At 38.0% G+C, this 21,328-nt stretch overlaps 1 protein-coding gene across 5 annotated transcripts; it reads right to left on the bottom strand.

Annotated features, from left to right (window-relative positions):
• On the bottom strand, positions 1 to 18,386 carry Gnpda2 (glucosamine-6-phosphate deaminase 2). Of its 5 annotated transcripts, none has more exons than XM_050149673.1 (7): positions 18,261 to 18,386; positions 15,711 to 15,847; positions 11,999 to 12,100; positions 10,514 to 10,696; positions 5,059 to 5,243; positions 3,252 to 3,426; positions 1 to 887 (listed from the first exon to the last, which is right to left on the bottom strand). In XM_050149673.1, the coding sequence occupies exons 2-7, from the start codon at positions 15,781 to 15,783 to the stop codon at positions 826 to 828; spliced, it is 780 nt and encodes a 259-aa protein (XP_050005630.1). In that variant the 5' UTR covers positions 15,784 to 15,847; positions 18,261 to 18,386; the 3' UTR covers positions 1 to 825. The 5 variants fall into 5 exon arrangements, with proteins under 5 accessions (XP_050005630.1, XP_050005633.1, XP_050005631.1 ...); XM_050149676.1 differs by having other exon boundaries at positions 5,059 to 5,237; positions 10,514 to 10,624; positions 15,685 to 15,847; XM_050149674.1 differs by having other exon boundaries at positions 10,514 to 10,624; positions 15,685 to 15,847.
• Between the last annotated feature and the right edge of the window lie 2,942 nt (positions 18,387 to 21,328).

Raw genomic sequence — 21,328 nt, forward strand, 5'->3', positions numbered from 1 at the left:
CAAAATTAGATACTTCTTTTATTGTAAACTTTGAGTTAAAGGTAGAAAACAATATTTTTATTTGCAACTTAATTATACAAGTTTTTGCAATTTAAACATTTACAGTAATTATTTCTTTAGACATATATAAGGATGATTTAGAAAATTTAATAATAATCAGAAAATGTTCTTCAAAAGGAATTCCTTATAGCTAAGTATAAAGCTGATACCTGCCAATATTAAGGGCACTGATCCAAGTCATTAAATAAAAATAAGCATATGTGTAGAAAAGTCCTACCTAGGAAGGTGCATAGAAGCATGCACTTACAGATCCTTTCTGAAAGGATGTAAACTACTGCGGGACACTGTCATCTCTTCAGATCTCCTTGGTTAGTGAATGGCAGGACTTCTGATGTCCAGAACCACTGCAGAAAGATGACTAAGGCAACTACAGGCAAAAGCATGTGTGTGATGCACAAAAAAATACATTCCAAAAGTGAAGGCTTCTATGACACTGGAAAGGGTTGGAGTGCCTTCTTGTAAATAAGTCAGAGATTAAGTCACTGACCAGTGAAGAATCTCTTAAATGCAGACATTTTGCTGCTATGCTGTTTATAGGTAGCTATATAGCTTCTATACTTTATAAATGCCAACCAGTTTGGGGATCCACTTGGTTCTAGACTCTAGTGTAAAACAGACACATTCTAAATATGGAATGTTTAACACACGCTGTTCTTTTTTCTATTTAAATGTTTTTATAGTTCCCATTTTATCGTATTGCGTAAGCTGAAAATTCATCTAGTAAGAAAAGGTTCTTTTCCAGGCAGAACTTTGCTCCAGTTTCCCTCAGTTTTCTTCTGTCATACTGTAGAGTGGATCCACAAGTTTATTGTGCACACGCATTAAACCTTCAAGAAAAAAAATCCAGGTATAATTTTGCTAATTTTGAACTTTTTACTTAAGATTTATATGCTACAGTATTTCATTCTTATGACAGGGTCTACCAAAACTGTTGAAGAAATACAACTGAACAGTACAGGTACTGGAGTCCCAGTGCAGCTTCATTTCTTGTCTTCAGGAAGATTAGACCGGCAGGCTGGTGAATTTGAATATGATTGGTTAATTCATTATCTAGAAACTTATGTTTTATTTTATGGCAGTCGCTCTAGTTGATGACAAGGGACCCAGAACTATCATAATAAGATAGCTCTGTTCTCCAAAATATTACTCTATACATCTTTTTCTTTGCGGTGGGGAGGGGAGTTCATGTGTTAACATATTTGCGTATATGTATGGGTGCCAAGAGTCAAAGTCTACCCTTTATCACTGCACCTCACTGATCAGGGAGATCATTAACTGGGAGGAACCTGCTGCTCAGCAAGTTCCAGAAATCTTGTATCTGACGCACACTCCTAGAGTAACAGGCATGCACCACCATGCTTTGCCTTTTGATGTAGTTACTGGCAGATCCATACATGGTTCTTCACAATTGTGAAGCAGGCACATTTCCAGCTAAGCCATGTCCAGAGCCTTTACATAAGACTTTGCAATGTATTTACAGAACTAGGTGATTACAAATTTACCCACAATCTACTGAGGATGTTTATCAACATAATGGAGACACCTGTTTTAAATGATTTGAGACAGAAACTTAGATTCTAAATTTAAGTAGACTTTAAAAATCATTTTATAGTTAGTATGCATATTTGGAGTGGAAATAAAACATTTAAATGTAGGTATATTTAAAAATTTATGTTCTAATGGGTATGTGTGTTTGTGGGTCATTAAAGCTTCTCTCTGAGTTACACTGTCCTTACAAGATAGTCTGACACAATCAGTGAGCTAAATAAGATTTTCATAGTTTGGAAAGCAAAGAAGTTAAATTTTCCAGGTCATTACACACTTACAAAAAACTACAGGGAAGGTATTGAGTTTCTTCAGAAAACTGGGTACTGGATTTGAGAGAAAAGTGCTAGAAGTGCATGGTCCTTGTTTAGGAGGCCACAAAAAGCACTCTAAAATCCACACAGTGTGGAAGATCACTTCAAGAGAACTAGCAAATAGCACTGGGAAGTGGTCCAATAAGAGAAAAACCCAAAGAGGTATCTCTGGAGCAACTGAAAATGAGAAGGTTGAGTTCTCACAGCCTGCTTCAAAATTCAGTCAACACCTTGAACATCACAAGGCCCAAAAGTAGAGGGGACAGCAAAGGTAAGCCATGTGACTTACATGTGCTATTTCGTAGATGATCATCTAGAGCAGTGGTTCTCAACTTTCCTAATGCTGCGACCCTTTAATACAGTTCAAGCTGTAGTGACCAGCCATAAAGTTATTTGGGCTATATGCCAAAAGTCTATCTCAAGTGCCACCAAGAAAAAAAAAAGAAACCAGATAAGCACTGCCACCCAATTTAAGATGCATCCCATGCTGATTTCAGTCAAGTTATAGTCAGTAAAATACAGCGGCTTTGTTACCCTTTCTTTCAGCATTTATGAAATATACACTTTCTAACACTTGTTATAATCAAAGTTACAACAAAAGTGTATATTCACCCATGTCCTAGAATTGTCATATATATACATTTTATGAACCACTTACTTAAATATTCAATACCCAACTGCTCTAAACAAGTCCTCTACACTTTGTGTTTGAGCTTGCGTATGAGTTCACTCATAATCAGGAAACACTAAGCTTAGGGTGTTCTAAATGCTCCCTGAAGCCACCTAAAGTGTTCATTATGTCACGAGTATTTTCCTATATAAAGCCACTACAAATAAAATATGAAAATAACCAGACTATAGAAAATATACATGTACAAGTCTAAGCAACCAGAGCTGTTGCTTTGCTATTGATATCATACTGTTTTAAAGTATATCCACTATAATATCAACTGTAACATCCTGGGATGGAATCGTCTTACATCAGGAAGCTTAGATGGGATAGCAGGCGATGCTTTTTAACCATGGATTAGGTCACAATTAGAATAAGGTAGACCTCTCAAATGTTACCAAACAAATGATAAACCCAGAAAGGACACTCAGTTATTTAGTCTTGAATATTCAATATAAAACTAATACTTCATTCACTGAATTTCAGTGAATGTCATGAAAGTTCTGAAAACTATTATATAAAAAGTTTTATTCCTTGAAAAACCGGCTTGGTGTGCTAGCACAATGCCAGGCTTCAAGAAGCCGAACTGTAAGATTAACATCCACAGCATCCAGTTGTTACCCACTACAAGCATCCCAGGCGCATACTAGTTCAATGCTCACCTTTAAAGTACTTCACTGTTTTAACTCTTAATTCTAAAGTAGCATCTTCATCACAGACAAAAATCGTTCGGGGATGCTGTTGGAAAGCTGAAACAGTCCACATGTGATTGACTCCCTCCTCGATGGCTTTGTACAGGGCAAATGCCTTGTGTGCACCTGTTATAAGAATCATCACCTGCAGAATTCAGAGTGCCACTTGTTAATTAAAAGGAAGTAGGAAGCTCTATGATAGCACAGAAGTGAAGACTAGAGTTAACACTTTAGTACTCATATGTAGAAGACATGCCTGGGGGAACAAAATATGTGTCTTCAACAAATTCATATAATCTGGGCTAACAACCCCAAATCTCTCTAGTTCAGTTAAGAAATATCTCACATTAGAAAAGCAGGGGCTTTATGTAAAAGCTGGCTAGGGAAGCCTGAACTTTCACCTAATAGATGTGATGGTCTTTAAAGTTGTTCTAAACTACTGAGTTTAAGAATTCAGATCTGCTGAAAGACAGACTGACTTTAAAGCACATGATACTTTTGGAAATTACAGAAATTGCAAGGTCCTGGTTTTTAAATTTCTCAGCACTTGTGAACTAGTTCAAGAAACATGCGAATGTGTGTCAGCAAGGATCTTACAATCTTTCAGCTCTCCTCCCACAACTACGGATGCGTGCGTACATTAACACAGGTTAGTCTATTGTTCCCTTTTTAATTAGGACTAGCCGTAAAACTTTACAGGTGAGCACTGAATAAGTATGCTTATGAGACGCTTGTAGTGGATGACAAAATTCAAAAACTTGGATTATTTTACTTTACCATTACGATTATTAAACATTAAAATGATTACAATTCTAAAGTATTTAAAATAAAAAAATCATATTATGTATGAGTATTTTATGCCTAGGTATTCTAAATTACAGAAAATGAAAGATGACTGGATCAAGGTATTCTATTTCTTTTTAAAATCATAATTCACAATGATTTTCTAGGTGAAGGTGAATCTTAACTAGAGTTGAGTGTATCGCCTTATCTAAAACCAACTGTCTTTTACAACAAAAATTAACTCATTTGATGTAAGATAAGCAAAATATTAATGAATCTGTACATTTTCCTTACTGGACAGTGTTAGACAAAATACTGTCTAAGGAATGAAGTATTTGTTACAAAAACAAGCAAAATGAAATGTGTGTGTACTACATGCTCTAAGACATACACACCACAGGCTATCACAGGTCTTTTCTAATCTCTGGAACACTGGTCAGTAATGAAAGTTTGTTTGGTCACCAGCATGCCAATGATCTCACACAAGTCCTCAGAAGGCAGCTGGGTCTCTATAATGCTTCTTTAAAAAATATTAGATGGCCTTTTACTTATTTGTTTGTGTGCATATCCATCAATCAGCTTTCTCCTTCAAGTATGTGGGGCTCGGGAATGGAGCTGCAGGAAACCAATGCAGCCAATGCTCCTGAGTATAGTCATGAAGCACTCTAATCAATCCCATGTGCTGCAAAACTACGCAGGGCATTTGCTCTGCGCCACTGTCCACCTGCCCTTCACAAGACTATTCCAATGTCAGTAAATCAGAGTTACTAAGATTTTAAGAGCTCGAAATGAAGCATGCCTGGGCAGATGAATGGGTAGCTCCTGGGGCTTGGTTTATAGCTGCAGACTTAAGTGATTCTTTACAAGTCAATGAGCATGACAAAAGTTAGATGCTGGAAATTTAAGCATTTTTATTGAAAATCAGATAGATCTAAAATATTTAATACCATAAGTTTTCAACATCAAAGAAAAATGATCAAAGAACATTTCTTACCTCCCTAGCATCCATCACTGTCCCCACACCAACAGTTAAAGCCATGGTTGGTACTTTTGATAAGTCTCCATCAAAATATTTAGCATTTGCCAAAATGGTGTCCATAGCTAGGGTCTTCAATCTTGTTCTTGAAACTAAACTGGATCCTGGCTCATTGAAAGCAATATGACCATCTGGACCTATTCCTTTCAAAACAGATATATTCACTCATATAAACATGAAAAAAAGAAAGGTTTCCAACATAGAGTAAACATTTTCTCAAATTTCAACAGTTATAAAGGCAAGGAAATAACAAACACACTTACCTTCTTTTAGAGCTGAATTTCTAATATTAAAATTATCTGTTTCTATATTTCATTTACTATTTCCATATGTGCTATATACACAGCATGAAATAACACAGTTCTACCAATAGCAGGGAAGTGTTGTAGGAGGAGCACAAGGAGGGGGAGCCTTGTTCGTCCCGCAAAATGGTGTAGGAGGTCCTTCTGTATTTGTGTTGCTTTCATTGGGCCTGGTGATAGGGTAGAACTTAGGTAGAAGGGGGGGCAGAACTGAATTCTGGGAGGAAGAAAGCAGAGTGAGAGAGCCGTCATGGAAATGCCAGGTCAGACATGCTAAATCTTTCCCGGTAAGCCACGACCTTGTGGTGATATACAGATTAAAAATGGGTTAAATCAAAGATGTGAGAATTAGCCAATAAGAGGCTAGAAATAACGGGCCAAGCAGTAATTTAATTAATTCAATTTCTGTGTGATTATTTCGGGTGTAAGCTAGTGGGGCGGCTGGGATGACAAGCAGCCCGCTCCTCCCAACAGGAAAGCATCACACATAACACAATAGGCTTATGAAGCATTTTCATAACAGATAATAGGAGGTAATCTTGTGACCTAGTAAGATTAAACATGGATGCTTCCCTCATTGCCACCTTTCTGCTATCACATAAACCGATGAGCAAAAAGTAAATAAATAAATAAATGGCATATCAGGACCAGAGTTAGTGAAAGCCAAGAAACACTCATATCAGCCTTCTGACTACTACTGGGTGGTCTTTACACTCTCACTTTGCTTCGCTGAACTCATGTTTAGGTAAGGCAATAACCACTGTACCCATAAGACAATATATAGATTGTATAATACCAAAGTTTTTCAAGCTTTCTTGATTTTTCACTCTAATCTAACACACACACATACACACACACACACAACTACCTAAAATAAAACCAACCAAACAAAATGTATCAAGCCATACTTAGCTTTACTGGCAGTCATGTAAGGTCTTTCCTGTTACATTTCATCTCCTTACTAATGCAAGAAGGGAATGTAGGATGTTACTGGCTGCACTGATTTCATGACATACAGGTAACAACCAAAGTGACCTATATACATCTGCTATATTCTAAGATGGCTTCGAAAGTATAGAAAAGAATGCAATATTCCTGATTTGAAGACAATTGGAGGTAATTCCCTTCATAAAATCAAAAACCTTTAAAAAATTAAATTTATAATACACCTATATTAGTTCAGACTTACAGAAGCTTCAATAAAAACATTTTGTATTTAAACTGCACATGTTTAATGAGACAAGTGTATTTCACAGATTCTTGCTATACAACTTTAAGTTTCCCAAGCCATGAAAAATGTAGCAAGCTATAATCTAGTTTTGAAGAATTAGGAAAAATGAACACAGTATAAAGCAAAATGTTATTTGTCAATGACCAATGTTTGGAAGTACATTTTGAAGAAGGATTTTAATATGGTAAATATTCAAAGACTGTTTCCAGCACTAAGTATAGACCTGTTTCTAGTATGTTCTAATGGCACTTAAACCTTTCTCACTATGCTTTCCAAATTTCTGCTTTACTCTTGGTGCTATAAATGCACTATTACATATATATATATATATATCATACTTATTACATGTATATATATATATAATACATACATCAACACTTTCCTCTTTATCTGAGAACAGAAGAAAGCATAGAGCTGGAAATATAAAAGCTTCGGAAAACAAATCAGATGTCTTCAATGGCTCATGTCAACATTCTTTGTGGTGACCCAGGCCACTGAGAAGCATATGGCCAACCTGGGATTCTGTCAGGGTACTGACAGCAAAGGAGCTCCACACTGGCTTCCGCCACAACTAGCACAGAGACTGTGGCTCTGATACTGCTTCAAGTTCAGCTAGCAAATAACTCTTTTGGCCTTCAAATCTAAATTAGGATATCGGCATCAGCTCAAGAATTCACTGGTGGGATTATGTTATCTACCCTTGCTTTGTTCCTATAGTTCTGTGAGCAGTTTGTAAGCTTCCTCTGAACAAGGCTTGTGTGTGCCTCAATCTATCACTCAAAACCAAACATTACACACAAGAGGCACTCAATAAATCACAGCTGAATGAATTAATGCACGATACTTTTCCTTGGTTGTTCGGCTGTTTCTCCTAGCTACACCTCTTCTGCTCCACTCCTCACTACAGGTTGCAGGGGTAGGAGCTTGGAGTGGGTCTCAAAGGTAATTTCTCATGTCCCTGTCATCCTGAGTGAGGGTGGCCTACAGAAAAGGACTCCAAGCAGAAGCAATGGAAATCTCTCTAGAGCCAGCTCTTTATCTGGTGAAAGGAAACAAAGGAACTGCAAACAAGGGACAAACAGCTACCAGGGTTAATGAGCTTCTGCTTTTGAGAGCTGAGGCTCTCTGTGTTTTCCAATGTCTGACCCTTCCCCTAGGTTTTGTGACTTATATCAGAGTTGCTCCAATTAACACATTACTAGTCTGCTTCCATGAGTTATCCCATTACTAAGCCAAGACTTCAACGACTATAAATTACGAAGTTCTCCCCACTGCCCTTTAAAATTTTTAAATAAAATACCAAAATTTTAAGAATTAGTTAGGTTTTATGTACAAAATCCCACTGTTGTGTCCCTTACTGCTGAGGACTCCTCAGAAACTCAAGATACCCCTTACCTTTCTCCCCATTTCTGCCTTCAGAGACTGAGAGCCCTCAGTGTATTTCTTTCCTCCTTTCTCTCTCTACCCAGGGAAAGGAACCCATCTAACCCGCTGGGGAGAACAGCACAAAGTATGCTCTTAGTCTCTTCTAGTCTGAGCCGGGTTCACAGTAGAGGGAAAACACTGGCTTCAAGCCCAGCCTACAATCTCTATTTCAACTTTACCTTTAATAAAGCTGACAATTTGATCCCATTTGGCAGTTCTTAGTGTTTTTATTAACCAAACCCTGGAACAAAAGAAGGGTAAGTGGTAAGACCCAGATACCAAGTCTCATCTGAAAACTTCCAAAGATAATTACCTAGATCAAGAATTGCAAAGAATCAAACGAGATTCTTTCAGGAACAAGCACATGCTCAACAATCATTACTCCAATAGGAAAATGAAGCATATACTAATTCCTCTCTCTCTGCACAGAAATTGCATTCCCCGGGCAGTACATAAAATGTCAGGCTCTCAATCATCAGACTCCAGTAAAGATGTTAATGAAAGATGAAAATAATTTTCTTAAAAATGTTTTCAGCTTTGGGACATAGTAAAGAAATAACTATAGGGAGCTTGAGATAAAGGTGGTTTAAAAACAAAGCGACAATAAGTCAGTGACAGGCATAATTTAACTAATATCCTATTCACTTAAAAGGGAAAAGTGGTGTTTATTACTCTGAGGAAACAGAGCAAAAACACAAGAAATAAGAAATGATTTAAAGCAATGGGAAATGAGTTTCTACCAGAAATATGGGATGAGAGAGTTGCAACCTTCACAACCTACTAAACTGAAGAGTGCTTTCTAAAAGGTAGAGAAGAGCACAGTGGTGTCTTAATCCCCTGCCCAGGATGCTCTTTCCTTGAAGCAAGCTACTCACTATCTCTAATATATGGCATATGTTTCCAACATAATTAATTCGTGAAAATGCTTCTTGAAAACAAAAAAAAAAAACTAAGATAAACCATTTAGGAATAGTACAGGCCAACAATTTTATTTTGATATGGAAATCACAAAATTAAGTTTAAACATCCCCAAACATCTAGTATTTCAGCCTTAATACTGACAAATATGGTAATTATCTCAAAACTAAACCATATGTACAAAGCTAGAATATGAACGCATTATATAGGATTGCTAACGTGAATACTAGCAAGATTTACTTAAAATGGATGAGTAGTTAAAATGCAAAATAACAAACATACATTCTTGATCAGATAAATAGCAGTTCTATCTATAAAAGAAAACAAACAGCACTGGCTCTGATACACATAGATAAAAACTTCCTCGGAGAAGCATTCAGTCTCGCCTGGTCATCCATAATGTAATTCAGGAAAAACCTCGGGAACTCAATGAACTCAGGGCCAACACTATACTAGCCTCTACAGCTCACGGAAAAAAACCACTCCAGTGGGCCCTGAGTCAGCTGGGTGCCGAGCACCATTCTAAAGCATTTCAAACATGTTATAATACATTAAATTTTCACAAATGTTGAGCAAGTTAAGAGTTAATCCTGTCTTGCACATGATCTAGTTACAATGAACTTCACTAAACTTACCAGGCATACAGAGAGACTGAAGATACAAATATAAATTTTACTCCAAATCCCACAAGCAACCAACCACTGCAAACATACTCAGCCACTGCAACCATGAATCCACCTTAACATACCTCTGGTGCAATTTTCCCATTAATTAGGTGTAAAATATATAAAGGCAGTATAGAGCAATGGTATTTCAGTAGAATACTAAAGATTGGCGTAAAAAACAGTTTTGACTCTAGTGTAGTTGATTTATATTTTTCTGACGCAACAACTTTCTCAAGCTGCTTCATTCTGGTAATAGGGAGCCATAGCTATTACAAAGGAACAAATTTTCAGTACACTTACGCACAAATACATGCACATAAATACATAATTTTTATTTTTACTTGGAATTTGGTTAACCAAATGTTCATTCCCTTTGGAATGTAGTAAGGCACTAGGAGAATTTAACTTGTCTAAAGGCTGGTGATCAGTCTTACGCAACATGAATGAGCTCAGCATAACTGCAGTTATGTGATAAAAATCTACCCATTTCTCATATACACAGTTCTAATCTGTTACATAGTCTGTGCTGGAGCTAGAGAGAAAAAAACAAACAGGCTTCGCTCAGCACAACGACCAGCAGCGCATTTCCAGGATGTGGTGAACTGCTGACCTTAGAGGTAATCAAACATTTAACAGGCATGGAGACCTACTTCTCCAGGCATAATTTAAACGATGTATTAACTGTTGCAATTTTAAAATTATTTTTACTTACATTATCTGTACTTTTCCATGAAAATAAAAAATTGGAATCATTTTATTTCTATTATTGGATATTAACAATTATCAGGTGTTCTTTACATTATACAATGTGACTTTTAAAAATACTATTTAAAATATTAGCAGATAAAATGATAACAATGTTTCTTTCATACCTCCAACAAAAAGATCTATCCCTCCGGCTTCTTTTATTTTCTCTTCAAATGCATCACATTCTGCTTGCAGATCTTCGGCGTTCCCATCAAGGATGTGAGCATTGTTAGGATCTATATCAACATGCTTAAAAAAGTTATTCCACATATAAGAATGGTAGCTTTCAGGATGATTTCTTGGAAGTCCTAAATATGAAGTTAATAATAAAAATATAACTCCCAGAAAAACCTTTCCTATTCATTAATTTAAAAATGGTTGGCATAAAACATATCCTTGATATACACCTGTGTCACATTAAGTATCTACACACTAATACAATTACTTTGTAAGCATACATGAAAATATTACTATCATTCTCATTTTATAGATGAACATAGAAGCACGGAACTTTTGTCAAATCAGCTGATAGAGGGTCTACGAGGTAAACATCGAAAGTCTAGTTTAGCCACTTAGTCACTACACACTTCTGAAACGTGCATCAGAAAGTACTGGTACTGATTTCTGTATTTTTACCATTTTTTTATATGTGTGTGATTACAACACAATTACCTAATGTCCCTTTTCCCTTTCCTCCAAAACCTTCCATATACTCTGTCTCATGCTTTTAAATTCATGGCCTTTTTTTGTTTTTACAAGTGTGTGTGTTTATTCCTGACAACCTGCTTATTTGTATGTATGTCTTCAGGGCTGACCACTTGGTACTGAATAACTAATAGCTAATAGAAGACAATCTTCCCTGGGAAGAGTATTTCTCCTACTCTCTGCATTTACTTGCCTGTAGGTTCTGTGTCTAGGGTTGAGGCTTCTTGAGATTCCAGTTTCCACATTAGCATGTATATTCATGATATCTTTGTTAAGATCATGTTATGCAGCCAGGCTGGTGAGACTTCATTGTGTAAGCTATACCCATAATAGGGTATTTTTAAAGAATTAACTAGTGGCCACAATTTTCTTACATTCAATCTACATGTGTGCAAAGTATAATAAACCATAATAGCTATTTGGCTATTGCTTATACTGACACTGAAAATGTATGCTCATATTTAGGTTTTAGAAAGGGGTTTCTAAAACCATCATAGATTCTTTAAGTTAAGCAAGTCAACAAATTACACAAGTTTTGTGGGTACTAATTAAAAAAACTATACGAATTAACTTTTACATATGTTTCAGTTAATTTTCTATAATTTTAATTATACTTTAAGGAAAGAAGCAGAAGGAAATGAGATGGACAGGGAAAAGAGAAAAGAGAGGGAGAGAGAATGGATATGAAGGACTTGTGACTGGACAGACGCTCAAAGCACTCAAACAGCAGAAGGAATGAAGATTTTCAGATTCCAAGCCTTATATTCCTTCCATTATTCTATGCTATAATCAGTTTCTCCAACAAAGCAGTACACAAAGGGGTCTAGGAATTACATATTTTAAAGTTTCAGAATATTCAAAATGTAATATAATATATTCAAATAGCATATTCAAATATATCTTACCTACATATTCATCCATGTTAAAAGTCTTCACATATTTAAATGAGAGGTTTCCACTCTTGTGATATTCTATTAGTTTTTTATAACATCCTAAAGGTGTGCTTCCTAAAAGAGATAAAGTGTCCACTTTCTGAAATAACTTGAGAACATGTTTAAATCGATGAGTAACATTCTATGTTTCAAGACAGACAAACAACTTAAATACAGATTTAATGTTCATGATAGGTAGTTTCTTTCCATAATGCATTGAAATTACTTACAACATAATTTGGTTGGTAACCCATAAACAAAAATGGAAGTTAGAAAGCTATTCTGAACTGTACTCAGTATTTTGAAATGTTATTACAAATTATAAGACTAAAACCTTTTAGAATGAACACTGGGTAAAAACAAAAGTGAACACCACACTTGCCGATAAGTAAATGAGCGGAAGCATGAGCGAGGCACAACTTGTGCCTCTCCTTCTGCTTCGTGTTCATCTTCCCCACGTATCACTTAAAAGGCTCGGCTGAGAAAGAAAAGTGCTGCCCTTTGAAATAAACAGGACTTCTAGGATCTCTTCAGAGCAAACACGACTGGCTATAAGGTGATTATTTTATTTTAGATGGACTACAAAATTATTTAACTCAGCAAGCAATTTTGTTTTTGCTTCATGATATGACACAATAAAGGTAAGTTTATCAGCTTATGAAGGGCCTGCTCCTTTTGTTTATTAAATTTGCCTTTTGTTTTTCACTATAATCCCAAGGAAAAAGGCACCCTTATTAGCATATGACCTGTCTTCTCAGACATGGGTGGAATGGATGTTTAGGCCACGAATTATCACGAAACAAAAACAAAAAAGGCCACAGAAATGAATATTTCTGGAGCAGTAGTTAGACTTAGGCAGTATTAGAAATCTGGTAGATTAAAAAAAATTCTCTGGATGAAACAAAAAGGGGGTGAGGAGTTTCAAGAAGAGTGAGTGTTCCTCACTTGAGAAGACAGAATAACAAATGGCTGTAAATAAAGTGGCTGTAATGAAAACTACCACAGAGTGCAGAAAGCAGATGAATAATGGACTTTAAGGCTAAGCATATCTGAATTTATATGTAATAATATGAAAGTTCAGCCGTAGGATTAAATTTCCCATCCAAAATTTGAGATCTATAGCCCACTAACATGACAACTGTCATGAGGATAGAGCACACGCTTCTCTTCCATTCTCTTCCATTTCCAGAAGCACACAGACCTCCTACTGCTAGAAAGCTTAGTCATTCGATCAAGGCTATCTGAATTTTGCTTAAGTGAGAAATTGCCCCAATGGCAGTGATAAAGAACCCATTTACTTTCTAGACTTTTAATCAGTGTAGTTAAAAAAGAAAGAGGTGATGAGAGTAAATCTGTTACAGAAATTCATTTCATTATTTGCTTTGTGATGTGCACTTAATTCCCTAAAGTAATTCATAACAGGTGTCTGTGAGTCCAAGCTTGTTAGGCCTTTTGCTGTTTGAGAAGAACTCACAACACATATTCAAAGTAAAAAAAACGTGGCATAAAGAAAAACCTCAGTAATTCTAAGATATGGTGCTAAAAGAATAAAAGGCTACAATCCTGCTTGCCAAAATAATGATCTAAGAGAACAGTTCAACTGAGTCATGAAGAGCTGGAATCCTGACAAGCACACAGCAATCTGTAATTTCAGACAGACAAAAGATGGAGAAAAAAACGTCCAAGGATGTTCTCTCCACACCCAGCCCATGGCTAAATGCTATGCAGGTGTTTCCACACATTCCCTCATGGAAATCTCGAATCCTGGAAAACAGGCAGGGTCTTTCTTATTGGAAATGTAAGAACTGGACTGAAAAGATGAATGAATTTGCCAGCTACCAAATGGCAATAAAACCAGGGATTTAAACACACACAGATACAATAGGGCAACAAAATGAGAGAGAAAAAAAAAAACAGTAAGTCAGAAAGTTCAGGCTTATCCTTTGGACAAGCAGTCTACTTCCAAACCAATTAAGGGTAAGGAAATGGTCAAAATAAGGTTCTCAGGCAAGTTAGACCCAAAATATGCAGGTCTTTAAAAAAATCACTTAAAAATACAGAAATTGTGCTTGGTGGGAGAATTAATGATGTACAGGGTGTTGTCTTTAACCTCAGACAAGCATGTTCCAATTTCAGAAGCAGTGGTGGAAGTCAAGAACACAAACACCAGCAATGCTCAACAAGGAGAGCACATGATGTCATCAAAGGGTCTTCAGGCTCTCCCCTGGCACGTGCACTATTTGTCAATTTAAACACATAAGAAACATGTCTAGCACCCGCTGCAACATGCAGTACTTGGAAGCCTGCCTGTCCCCAGCTCAAATTATTTTTCTGTCATAATTAAGACAAAATGATTAATATAGGTAGCCTGAGCATAAGCCATTCATAGTGTGCACACAGACAGAGGTGTGTTGAGTCATCAGAGTCAGCATGAGGGGGCTGATGATATGACTATGCAGTTGTCTATGCCCAGTTCTCAAAAACATCCCATTGTCATTCTCACCAAGACCTTCTGTCCCAGACAAAATGAGACAGCAAAATAGCAAATAACATCTGGAAAAATATAATTCATAAAAATCAAGTAAGTAAAATGAATTACGACTATACATTTTGCAGTTAGAATGCATGCAGGGAGGATCAGGAAGAAAATAGTCTATTTAAATAAGCATGAGCGCTTAAAGCCATATGGCATTGACTGCATTCAAAAGATCTGCACATACACTGCTGTAGCTGAGCTTCAGAACAGTAGTGAAGCTATTATAACTATTACTATTTTATCTTTTGTGCACGTAAGGAGTGCAAAGCTTGAGGTATGTGGAATGAATGCCTTGAAGCCACTAAAAGTCAGTTCTGAGTCTAGGTCTCACACAGTTTGCAAAAAATCAAAAGTCACCAATATAGACGTGCCAAAAGATCAAGTGATACTACCTGATCCTCTTTAAAGGCAACTCTTCATGGAAAACTGAAGTCAATAGAACATGTAATTGGCATTTGGGCTTATTTATGTGATAAAACACGAGCATTTAAAATTTACACCTGAGCCAGGCGGTGGTGGCACATGCCTTTAATCCCAGCACTCGGGAGGCAGAGGCAGGCGGATCTCTGAGTTCAAGGCCAGCCTGGTCTACAAGAGCTAGTTCCAGGACAGGAACCAAAAAAGCTACGGAGAAACCCTGTCTCGAAAATTCAAAAAAAAAAAAAAATTACACCTGAAATACTTCTATAATAGAATAAAAAGTAAACGCCTAAGAAGATCAGAGATCATAAAGAAGGTAATATGAACAAGAAATAAGCAGGAGGCACTTTGGTTTTCACCTGTTACTAATGAAAGAGCTAAGTTATAAGAAATTATATGAAAAAATTATATGAAAGCAGTGCACTAGAAACTAGATTAGAAAAGGGCACAGAAACATTACAATCACCATTTAACTTAGGGTGCTTTCTGAAACTGCAATGTTTGGAGGCACAGGTAATACAGAGCTTTAACACAAACAGACTCAGTACATTCATACTGCAATAGACTGCACATACTTCTGCTTTTATATACTAATATGTTCGCGATACAGAATGATAATGAAAAGTATTTTACCAAAAAAAAACACATTACTTCCTCAATCTTATATAATGTGAATATATAAAATAGAAAGCATGGTTGATACCTGTTGGTAAGCCCAGGGAAAAATACCTGTCTTGTCGAGGTTTGAACTTAACGATGCAATTGCAGATGTACTTGGCTGCCCATTCACTGGCCAAGTCATAGTTATCAAGAATCACAAGTCTCATTATTGGTGATACACGGTTCTTAGCACAAGAGGTTCAAGCCTGTGAAAATCCCATTACAGACATCTTTAGATATCTTTCAGACACCCAGAGTATATATTGTATAATATACTGATTTTTTTAAAAAAGTACTTAAGGAGGACATGCACATATAAAAATACAATCCATACTTATGAAACAGTAGCAACAGGATTCTCTTGTCAAAGAGGATCTGTGCTTTGGACAGTGGGTGAGGTCATTTAGAGGCATATGCTAATCCCTATAACAATCTTGTAAAGTAAAAACAATGCTTTGTTACAGAGGAAGAAACGGGGCTCATACAACCTGCCTGTGGTCATGCAGGCAAAGGACAAGGCAGAATTCAAATGAAAATAGAAGACTATACTATATACAAGTATAGTACATACACTACCCAAAGCAACCATCCCAGGAGAAAGAGCACTCATCAAGGACAAGTTAACTACTACAACGACCTTGCACCTTTGAGTTACTGACCCAAACCCAGAATTTTCCCTATAAAAACCATAATGATCAAATTTCCTTTTTTGTTAAACAAATTCCAGAGGTGCTGTGCCTTATCATTAGCTACACACACGTTTTAATATTTTAGGGTTTAATTACGATCATACTTGAGGGAAAGTGCTGACCTCTGGGTGAAAAATTCACAAAAAAATCAATTTTAGTTCTTACTGCCTACTCCTTTTTAAAAATAACTTCTAAAAACATCTATGTTCTATATCCGAAAGTCACAATTCTCAGCTTTAGATTTCTAGTTTCACGTTTAAATGTCTCGGTCACCAACAGCAACCCTTCAATGGCATGGCGGCTTCAGCATTCGTGTTTGGTAACTGCACACTTCACATAGACTACTCAGTCAAATGCTTAAGCTAAGGAAAACAGACGGTCTCATGGCAAAGACACAGAAAACAAACGATATTCTTAAGAACACGACTTAGAATTCTAAAACAACGAAAAGTCTGGTGACTATAATCTAGAATCCCGGACAGTAATATGGGATACACAGCATTTGTAGGAAAGAATTATAAAGTTTTTAAAAACTCAGCCTAAAAAACTGAACCCTGTCTTCATTTAGGTATACCAAGAATCTAACATCAAAAATAACTATAGAGTGCCACCCAAAATCCCAAACAACTGCTGGCTGTCATAGCCTACAACAAGATATCGATTTACTTCTAATATGATTATGCAGCAAACATCCGAAGGAAAAGGCACCGTAATGAGAGGCATTACTATTCCAGGTGCCGTGTTATCCCGGAGTTTATCACACGCTATATTAAACACTGTCCTGGGCTGCACTGAAACAATTTGAAAAAGACCCTGTTGATAAAAGACATTCGATAGGTTAATACTTCCTCAATTTGCAATTATTCTCAATCCTCAATGTAGAAATTAATTCAAATTCTACAGAAATTACAAAGGTATTTGAGTTTTGGAGGAAGCTAGACTTTAAGTGTAGCTGACACAAATAACCATGCATTCAATGTTTGATCCAATTAGAACAACTAATGACACTTGTTAAAAGACTCTGGGCCCCTCTCCTTAGCGCCAACAGATCTCAAATGGAGTCCAAGAGCCTGTGAGGTACCACAGGTGATTCTTAGAGTTGAGCTAATGAGACACTTGTCACAGGTGAGTCTTAGACTTGAGCTAAAATGAGAACACTTTCAACCAAGTCATTCCGACCATAAAGCGCAGCCAAGTTATTTGTGGTTTTTATTCTTAAACGGGCAGTCTTCGCTTTCAAAATTCCTGAGAGAATCTCCGTCACTCAAGATAAATTCTCCTCCACATTTATTCGGAGTTTTAAGACGCTCCTTTCCCAGGTTTTACAGTCATCAGAAACCGAAACTGTCCATGCTTTGTGACCCTGGCATGGTGAGCTGTCAGCATTAAAAACGCCAAAGTTGGCGCTAAGTGCTTCCTGCAGGTGCTGATTCATTTGGGCAGAGCATCCCCAGGGACAGTCAGACGCCAAGTCCCTGAAGTTTCTATGCGGTGGGAACTTCTACACCAGGGAACTTTCACAGCCCTTTAACCGGGGGGNGGGGGCGGGGGGGCGGGGGGGGGGGGGTCAGCCCGGGAATCCACACACACGGTGTGCCCAGCTCCCGCAGCACCCTCCCCCGGACCCGAGCAGGTGTGATGCCCCGCGCTGCAGATGCCCAGGCTGCCCGCCCCGCCTGCGCACACAGGGACAGACAGTTCAGGGCCAGGGCTGCCCTGCCCTGCGCAGCCCGGGACAGGAGGACTCGGTGCCGGCGGGCGCTGGAAGCCTAGGTTGGCCCCACTGAGGCCGAAAGCACCCGGGGCTCAGAGACGCCGCCGAGCAGGGTCGCCCCAAGCGCGCCCGACTCCGCACCGTGCCCAGGGGGTCGGCGGCAACGAGCCCCGTCCAAGCCCCGCGTCGGAGCTGTGCCCCCCCCCCCAAACTCACCCGCAAACCTGCAGCCTCCGAGGACACCGGAGCGGCGGTAACTGACGCACCCGACAACCCGCCAGCGACTCCAGCCGGTGAGCAGTTATGAAGCCTGGGAACCCGGATGCAGACACCAACACAGGAAGGACCCGGGAGGACGGCGCGCAGGCGCACTGCCGACGTAGGTGCCTGGGAGAGGCAAGTCCTCACACCTGTGGCAGAGCCGCCTTTCCGAACTATTATATTTTTGGTTGTGAGCCTAGCCTTTAATGGGCTGAGCCATCTCTCCAGCCCAGAACCACCTTTCCACCTGGGCTAGGGGCCAGTGGGGGACTCTTCTGTTTTGGGGGACCCACCTGATACTAGTTTTTCCTTAAGTCTTTCAGAGGTTGAATTGCAGGAGATTGATTGTAGGCCTGTAATGCCTGCGCATGATAAAGTGAAGAACTTCTTTACCCCAATTATTGAATATTTACTTCTTTCTTTTTTTCAACATCGTAAAATAGCTCTTAACTTAAAGGGAATAGGAAAGAGTTTATCCTGGAGCCAAGCAGTGATGGTTATGGCTAGGGAACAAGATTTCAATTAGCCAAAGTACTATGTTCCAACCAGGAAACAATTTCATGCTGATTCCTGATGAAAGCCCTAGCCTTTGAGTTTCTGTCAGTTTGTTCTAAGAGAGTTTTCCTACTAGTCACGAGGATATTTGGTCAGGTACATGGGAGGCAATAAGTCATCATGCAAAAGGTTGAGACCTCCCAAGATAATGTGTCTCTGGACTTGGAACATTTCTTCTTCCTACAAAGACTGAGTTATAGTCAGTTCTGAAGGGTTAAAACAGGTACAGTGCTCTCTTCTGAGAACTTAGTTCATTCTTTTGAAAACACAGTAACTGAATCCTCAGAAAGGATTACATGTAACCTTTCTGAGATTATATATGGCGTTGTGTGACTTATTCTGAATGATTCTAATGGGTAGTGGAAGTGTACATAAACTGAATGGCTGTTGTGACATTCATTGTAAGGGAAAAAAATCAAGTAAGCAGCAGTCACTCACACACGCACACATGCACCAATAAAGAAAAATCTTTTGTTCTCAGAATATTTGATTAAAAACTGCTGGAGTTTCCACCAGGAGCAACAAATTCACTACCAGCATTGGGTGGCAGATGATTCAGGATTCTGTTTCCGTAGATACTACAAAATTAAGATACAAATAGTGTGTTATTGCTTTAAACTCCTGAAGTTAGGTACCATCACTATAAATCCCGACTGGGTCAAATATCAGTCTTGGTAAATCCTTCAGGCAAATCAAGATTTCAGCTCTTATGAGGGCTAACAGAACAGTTACAATATGTTGATATTGAACAATGTTTCTTATGATCTCATTAATTTAACTTTAAAAAACAAGTATTAGCTTTTTCAGTACTATCAGCTATTTTCACAGAAATGCTTACTGTGTCGTATTGCAAATTTACTGATGCGTAAATAGCATTTTTAAATTAGATTTTTTCCTTCAATTTTTTTCCTAAGATGTTTTCAACATTCTAACACAAAACTTGTAAAAATTTAGTAGAACCATTGTACCTCGGGTAGGCATTAGAATGAGGTAGCTGTTTTCACTGTGTCTAGGGTAAACATCAGAATGGATTGTTATTTTCTAGAAGTACTTTGACCTTGAGGAATCACTGTAGAAAACAAGGATTTCTGTTCCCCAATGGAGTTGTTTTTCTAACGGAAATTTGCAGCCTTTAGCTTACTTTGGCCACAAGACTATCCTGGCACACCTGGAACTCTTGAATTACTGAGTACTGAAACCAGTACACAAGTAAGAACTAAGGTGGTGGGCATGCGATGTTTTCCTTCAGAAAACATAGAGATTAGATCAGGGATTGGTATAATGAACTTGTTTTTACCCCAAAACCAACTTTTGTGTAACAATAAATAAACCTTGGCACTGCTGTCTGATGTTTAGTTCACAGAAGCTGTTCTTCTCATGTTCCAGAGGTCCTAAAAGTTATCTTGGAGTGACACTCTTTCTTCAGACTATCCAGCACAACACAGAACACTCAACATTTGGCACTTAATAAATAAATAAATAAATAAATAAATAAATAAATAAATAAATAAATAAATAAAAAGAAGAATCCAGGTTCTCTAGGACTGGAGGTTTCTTACAGGACTCTAGGATTTGGGGGGAACATGCAAAATTTCCCCTCTCAGGAGCAGAAATACGTAAAAATAGGAAGACCCTTTGCCATCGACCACGTGGTGATCATTGCTGCTTGATGAAGTTCCAGCATTTCAACATTTTATACCACACTTTTCCAGCTCCTTTGTACGTTCATTTTTAATGATTTTCAATATTACTACCTTTCCCTTTGGGAAATGTTGTGTGGTCTTTGGCAAAAGGCTAAAAATGTGTATAATGGTGGCCTCTCTCAACAAAATAATTCTTTGGAAAAATTCCCCACCACCACGGAACCAGGAATTCCATTATGCCCTCTTAATTCCACCAAGAAGAAGAATGCTAGGGATTTACTAGACACACCTGAGCCCAAGGATGAACTGCCTACACTTCATATCCAGGGTCTGAGGCCTTAAAGTCAAGAGTTCAGTTAATAAATACAGAATCAGAATAATGGAATAATGGGAAAAGAGTAAGACACCGGGACCTTCCCTTTGGGGGGGTGGTTTGAGGGGAACAGGCCCATATGGTAACACTAAGAAACTGTAATATAGTGTCTACTTCACCAAAATCCTTTTCAGTAGGTAGAAACTGCTCATTCATTCTCTGCCACCCAGACTTGAATAAATCACACAGAAACTATACTACTTTACAACACTGCCCAATAGCTTAGGCATATTTTTTGCCTAACTCATATCTTAAATTAACCTATTTCTATTAATCTGTGTATCACCACGAGGCTGTGCCTACAAGTAAGGTTCTGGATGGCAGCTGGTGCCTTTTTCCATTGGCATCTACATGGTGTCTCCTGGATTCTGCCTACCTTTTCTCTATATCTCTGTTCGGATTTCCCACCTAACTTTACTAAGCCATTGGCTGAAACAGCTTCTTTAATAACC

Source organism: Alexandromys fortis, unplaced genomic scaffold (genome assembly GCF_014885135.2).
Source record: "Alexandromys fortis isolate MF-2015 unplaced genomic scaffold, M_Fortis_MF-2015_v1.1 scaffold_0, whole genome shotgun sequence".
Lineage (NCBI taxonomy): Eukaryota > Metazoa > Chordata > Mammalia > Rodentia > Cricetidae > Alexandromys > Alexandromys fortis.

Coding starts and splice junctions, on each gene's coding strand:
- Gnpda2 (XM_050149671.1), bottom strand. CDS start 15,808: ATGAGACTTGTGATTCTTGATAACTATGACTTGGCCAGTGAATGGGCA. Junction 5,244..10,513: donor GATAGATCTTTTTGTTGGAG/GTATGAAAGAAA, acceptor CTGTTTTGAAAG/GAATAGGTCCAGATGGTCAT. Junction 888..3,251: donor AACAGTGAAGTACTTTAAAG/GTGAGCATTGAA, acceptor TTTTTCTTGAAG/GTTTAATGCGTGTGCACAAT.